Genomic DNA, 6,851 nt, shown 5'->3' with positions numbered 1-6,851 from the left:
CGGCATTCATTATCTGCCAATTAATCCAGCCGTTTCGAATAAATAACGAACGCTGGAATTTCTAACGTTATGACCGATTAAGCGTCTACTCCGACACCTCTGGGGCCCGGGAAAGGTGATTACGGAGTAATAGGAGATTTCGAGACATTGTATCGACTCTCGAACGAGTAAATCGATGAAGAAATTTGTAAACGGTGGTCACGATGACAACAGCGATGAGAACGTACATCTGTATCAATTCGGGGAACACGTTGCAGCCGGAAAGAGGATGCAATTTTTCCGTTGACAAGCAACATTCTGTCAAGATAACGCGGCATATCAGGAAGCATATTGGACTAGTTGGGTAAATTCGCGATGTTTTTGAATTTTCTAACCTCGTCCTGATATTTCTCCTTACCGGGGGTACCAAAGACTGACACTTTGACGAAACAGAGAGGAAACGAAGGGGATCTAAACGTGTCACGAGCTGTGGCAGCTCGCATGAAATAGGATCTAAGAAAACGACGAATGGGAGGAAGAAAAAGAAAGAGCAGAAGGAAGAGGGGCGAGAGTTATCGCGAGTGTTTCCTCGGGAATCGCTGGCACGGAAACATCATCGCGTTCCATAGTCAGTAGATCGACTTACTCAGCCACGTGGTCGCGGTGACGGATGCGTTGTGTCTCGATCGTATCCCTCGATCGTCGTAAGAAGCAGGTACGAGGCACGAGTCACATGGAAAGTGTCTCTTGTCGTGATCGTTTCTATTTATTCTCGGGTCTATTACCGTCGCGTATCTCGGGTTTGCATCTAGGATAGTCTTGTACAGCTTCGATGACGCTGTCATGTTGCTAGACGCGTTGGACAGGCTGCTGCTAGAGCTACGGTGGTCCAGAACTCTGTGGGAAGTGGTCCTTTGGTCACGAACTAGAATGGCCTCCATTGTCATTTGTCGATCGTAAGCGATCGTCGTATCCTCCGCAACTGTCATATTCGCATAGCACTTGATCACTCTCGTCGCACGCAGGCACTCGCGGTGGCGCGTGGCAGCCAAGGAGCAAGCGAGACGTATCTATCCTCGCGTGTCTCCGCACCAATGTATACCGTACTGCGTGGAGGCGCGGGTCAGTGGTACCCTGTCATCGAGCGTGTATTTACGTAGTCGATGGCTACGATTCGCGTTAGAAGGAGAACGCACTGTTATTATATTCTCCGTGTGAAACGTTTGTACGATGTGGTCCGATGTTTTCGATCGAAGGAGAGGAAAAACGGAGGAAAACAGGGAAACACAGAGAGAGAGAGAGAGAGAGAGAGAGAGAGAAGCGAATAACGGAAGACGGGATATGCGATGTCCACTCCTCGGTTAGATCATACAGGACTCGCCGGTGGTTTAGGCTACCGGTAGTGATCACACTTGAAAAACTGTCCGCACAGAATCACAACCCGTTTGGCACTGGTCCCGACACACGCGATGCACTGATTCTTATACGAGGGGGGAAGGGGGTTACGAGAGCTGTCTCAGAGGAAGGTGGGAGGAGGGGAGCGGTAGGTGCTTAAGAATGTGGCGGGGGGGTTCGCGTGGAAAGGAAAAAGAATCAACGGCTTTGGTACACCGTTAAGGGTGGTCCGTGCGGTGGCGGTGGTAACAGCGGCGGCGCTTTCTTTTCCTCCGGTTCGGCGTTCCTTTTTTTCTCAGTTTTCCCCTGGCTGTCTCTTGTGTTCGGTGATTATCCCTTTCACCGGGCTGTCTTTGGTCCCCGGTGCGTCTGCAGGATCCTCTCGGCGTTCTCAACCCTCCTTTCGGCGATACCTTCTTAGTCACACGCCAGTGGGGTAAGGTCGTACCATACCGAATGTCAGGAGGTGACTGAGGTCTTCGTCGCCCTCGTCCGGCTGAGTGTATCGAGTGTATCACCTCTCGCCTCTGTCCGAGTTAACCACGGCGCAGAGAAGGTAGGTAGGTAGGTAGGTATAGAAACAGAGAAGGAGAAGCCAGCTATAGGCAGGCGAGCGAGCAGAGGCAGGCTGTTCGTTCGTCGTTATAGTAGGAGTGAACCTGCGTAAGGGAATGGAGAAGTGGAAGGTGGACTTCTGTCTGTCTGCCTTGCTTGTCGGTAGGTCGTTTCTCTTGCCCGTTCCCTCTCTATCTATTGTATTCTCTTTCGTTCTCTTTCCTCTTCCTTTCTTTCCTCTTTTCCTTCTTCTTCCTCCACCGACGTTCTTTTCCTCTTTTATTTCGTGCGGCTCCAGTGTATGACTATCAGTGTATGGTAGTGGCCACTCGGTCGACCGGTGCCTATATACGATTGTAAAGCCACCGAAGCACGTGGCCCACACCCCGCTTTCGGTCAATCCTAACTACCCCCACTACTCATCCTTGCCCTTCCTTCATCGCTCGCTTTTCTCTCTATCTCTCTCTCTCTCTCTCCTTTTCTCTCTCCGTACCATCGACAATCCCTCTCGCTCTCCTCTCATTACTCCTTGCTCCTTTTCTATTCCTCTTTCTTCCCCCGGCCTCCTTTTCCTTTTGCTCCTCCGCCTCCGCCGCCCTCTCCCGCCCCCTGCCACCGACCGCATCCCTCCCCTTTACTTCACGCTCACCACTACCGCCACCCCCACCACGTGACACTCGTGGGTCAGGACTCCACGACTCATTCATAACTCCCCGCGAGCGGCCAGCTATCCCCACTAAACGCCTTCCATCGGTTTATCCCCACTTTCCCGCGTCGTAGAAGCCGGGCATCTAAACGAAGCGATCTCGACTTCGCCTCACGATCAGCTTGCTGGAAGCTCGATGCTACACCGGCACGTTCCGCGGCTCCTCCAACCGCGCCACTCACAGGTGCACCATCGCGATACCATCTGGCACAGATCGTTCGACATCGTTCTCCAAACGGATGCTGCGATTCCATTTTCCTCGTGCCGTCCAGGCCAAACGGATCCACTAACCCGATCCGACCGACCACTTTCCTCGAGGTTAGATCTGTCTGTCAATTATTTCTAAACGATCCTTCTTCCTTTCTCGTAAGCCTAAATCGACCAGTTGCTGCGAAGATTCGTCGAGGTGGAGGGTAGTAGCTGGTTCTCGGCGTACGTAGACGAGTGTCTAGGTGGCTGTTACGCGTCCTACGATCAGATGCTGAGGACAGTGCATCGGTGGTATGTCGTCTGGGAAGAGGCTCGGTCCTCGCAGCTGCACGAACGTTCCGTGGTTGGCACGCGAACGCTTTTTCCGTGGCTTGGAACAGAAGACACGTCGTTAGCCGGTTCGCCTCCTCCGTGAGAATCAGCGGTACATTAATGTGTTTTTATAAATAAATCCGTTTGCGAGAGCAAGTTTTCCGTCGCGGGCATCCCGCACAGGTGAGGCGTGTGCGTCATTAGCCTGGCGGTACGCGCGACCATGTTAATTATCATCGGATGGCTGGCTGGAACGTTTGTTAATCCGGTGGCACTGTGCACACACACACAGTCCGAGCGAGAGACTTTTGCATGCAGCATCGACGAGGAAGCAGCTTCGTCTCGCGAGACGTGCAATTAATAAGCGGCAAAGTCGGCTCGTGACTTTTCGACTACGTCAGAGCTAGGGTACACACGTGCACGCGTGTGAGTGGCTACGTACACGCGCGAGCTCTCGCAGACATAACAACGTGGAACAACGCTAATAATAGAGAAGATGACGATAATAGTAATAATTACGATATCTAGCCGGTCGTGCAACAGCGTGGATTAATTGCAGTCGAGATTGCGATGATAACGAGCGTATCGAGCGAATGCTCCACGATGACAATGACAATGAGCGCTTTACGTCGATTCTTTCAGCGGAATATCCTATTCCATCGAGCGGTGGTCGCGTTCCGGCAAACTTAGCCTGGCCCAATGAGTCATTTGCATAGTTACGCGCTCGCTTATTTGTTATTAACGCGTTCCGCGAATCTTCCTGATAATAGAGGTTTTCCTTGATTCAGCCTTCTCCGAGTTAATCCGTCATCGATCATCGCTCGGCCGATCGTGTCCACCGTGTGCACGATATTTGCATATGCTCGGAGATAGTCCTCGTTTAAACCGTAAGATTGTGGAAAATTTAGATAAAAGGGAGGTCTAATCGCGTTTCCAGGTGTTTCTGTAGCAGGATAATTATTGTCAATAGATATCGTCGGATCTCGGATCAATTAGTCGCGTGATCGCTTGACTGTGTGCTCATCTCTGGCGCTCCTGATGGCCCCATCCACGAGACACGACGATCCCAACCTGAAAGTCGCCCCGTGTCCTCGTTTACTTCGCACCTGAAATCGCCGATGACGTTTCCTTTCACCGACTCCCTTCATCCTATCTCGTAATTCTGCGTGAAACCCCATTAGATCGGAGGGGCATCGAGGTGCTGCTTCGTTAGCGACGAGAGTCACTTCCTAAAGGAAATAAACGTTCTTTCTGGGTAAAACGGAGGCGGTAAAGCGACAGACGATGACATTTTTTTCCTACATTTTTCCATGGAAGCTTCTCAAAGACGTCACGCTTCTCGACAATTACTAAATAGATTCCCCGCAATTACACCATTTTTATGAATCCTCGGGGACGATCGGATTGTGACAAACGCATCGAAAATTTCGAATCGCACGTATGACTGTTTCATATAAAATTATAATAGTTAGAAATTCGTGTATATGATAATTCGAATTGTCAAATTTCCACATTTTTCTGGTTCATATAGGAGGTATACTTTAACTTAAAATTATGAAAATAATAATACTATGTAGATAGCAAATTTTAATCGAATTCGTTTGACTTCCATGTTCCCTAGATTTTCAATTACTTCGATGGATATGATTTATAGAAGCTAAGGGTACTGTAATTTGTGCTACGGCATTTAAAGTTACTTATTGCAGTTTTATTATATTTTAATCCAAAGTTACATAGAGCTCAAACTTGAACTCAAACAGTTCCAAATTTCCCACGTTCATCGTATTCAAAAGTAAGCCTAATAGACACAGTGGATCGACGACCATGTTATAGCATTTGGAATTACCTACCAAAATCCTGTTACATTGTAATTCATTATGCACGTAGACGCCAAGCTTGAACGCATCCAATTCAAACCCTCCAGGTTCCTCGGGATTTCCAATTCCTTCATTAAACACTGCGTTCAGAATCCCTCACTGTTCTATCAACCAACACTGGTACTTCATATCAAACTACCTATCGAAATTCCATTACATTGTAATGCAAAATTATTACACACGTAGACCTCAAACTTGAACTCAACCAATTCAAACATCCCACGTTCACCACATCCTCCAATTTTGCAACGAACACATTGCATAGAATCCGACTCTGTTCTACCAGCCAACATTGCTACATGATTTCAGACCAACTATCAAAATTCAATTAAATTTTAATCCAAAATCATTACACACGTAGACCTCAAATTTGAACTCAACCAATTCAAACATCCCACGTTCACCACATCCTCCAATTTTGCAACGAACACGTTGCATAGAATCCGACTCTGTTCTATCAGCCAATATTGTTACTTCATATCAAACTACCTCTCAAAATTCCATTAAATTCTAATCCAAAATTATTTCACACGCAGACTTCAAACTTGAACTCAACCAATTTATACCTTCCATGTTCATAAGATCCTTCAATCTCTTCTATAAACGTGTTGCATAGGATCCGACTGTATTCTATCAACCAACATTGCTACATGATATCAAACTACCCATCAAAATCCCATTACATTCCAATCCAAAATTATTACACACTTAGACCTCGAACTTGAACTCAACCAATTCAAACCTTCTACACTCACAAGATCCTCCAATATTTCTAACAAATGCGTTGCATAGGATCCGACTCTGTTCTATTAGCCAATATTGTTACTTCATGTCAAACTACCTCTCAAAATTCCATTAAATTCTAATCCAAAATTATTTCACACGTAGACTTCAAACTTGAACTCAACCAATTCAAACATCCCACGTTCACCACATCCTCCAATTTTGCAACGAACACATTGCATAGAATCCGACTCTGTTCTACCAGCCAACATTGCTACATGATGTCAGACCAACTATCAAAATTCCATTAAATTTGAATCCAAAATCATTACACACGTAGACCTCAAATTTGAACTCAACCAATTCAAACATCCCACGTTCATCACATCCTCCAATTTTGCAACGAACACATTGCATAGAATCCGACTCTATTCTACCAGCCAACATTGCTACTTCATGTCAGACCAACTATCAAAATTCCATTAAATTTTAATCCAAAATCATTACACACGCAGACTTCAAACTTGAACTCAACCAATTTATACCTTCCATGTTCATAAGATCCTTCAATCTCTTCTATAAACGTGTTGCATAGGATCCGACTGTATTCTATCAACCAACATTGCTACATGATATCAAACTACCCATCAATATCCCATTACATTCCAATCCAAAATTATTACACACTTAGACCTCAAACTTGAACTCAACCAATTCAAACCTTCTACACTCACAAGATCCTCCAATATTTCTAACAAATGCGTTGCATAGGATCCGACTCTGTTCTATTAGCCAATATTGTTACTTCATGTCAAACTACCTCTCAAAATTCTATTAAATTCTAATCCAAAATTATTTCACACGTAGACTTCGAACTTGAACTCAACCAATTCAAACATCCCACGTTCACCACATCCTCCAATTTTGCAACGAACACATTGCATAGAATCCGACTCTGTTCTATTAGCCAATATTGTTACTTCATGTCAAACTACCTCTCAAAATTCTATTAAATTCTAATCCAAAATTATTTCACACGTAGACTTCGAACTTGAACTCAACCAATTCAAACCTTCTACACTCACAAGATCCTC

The 6,851-nt window shown here is 46.0% G+C and overlaps 1 protein-coding gene across 1 annotated transcript in view; it reads right to left on the bottom strand.

Annotated features, from left to right (window-relative positions):
- Positions 1–968, bottom strand: part of LOC108551018 (uncharacterized) — a 34,793-nt gene extending 33,825 nt beyond the window's left edge. The window contains exon 1 of the mRNA XM_017905010.1: positions 626–968. Coding sequence (XP_017760499.1) covers positions 626–968 — 343 coding nt within the window. The remainder of the gene's footprint in view (positions 1–625) is intronic.
- Between the last annotated feature and the right edge of the window lie 5,883 nt (positions 969–6,851).

The sequence above is a fragment of the Eufriesea mexicana genome, unplaced genomic scaffold, assembly GCF_001483705.2.
Source record: "Eufriesea mexicana isolate 0111107269 unplaced genomic scaffold, ASM148370v2 scaffold3597, whole genome shotgun sequence".
Taxonomy (NCBI): domain Eukaryota; kingdom Metazoa; phylum Arthropoda; class Insecta; order Hymenoptera; family Apidae; genus Eufriesea; species Eufriesea mexicana.
Note: the sequence above shows the minus strand (reverse complement) of the source record. Positions and strands in the feature narration are given on the sequence as shown.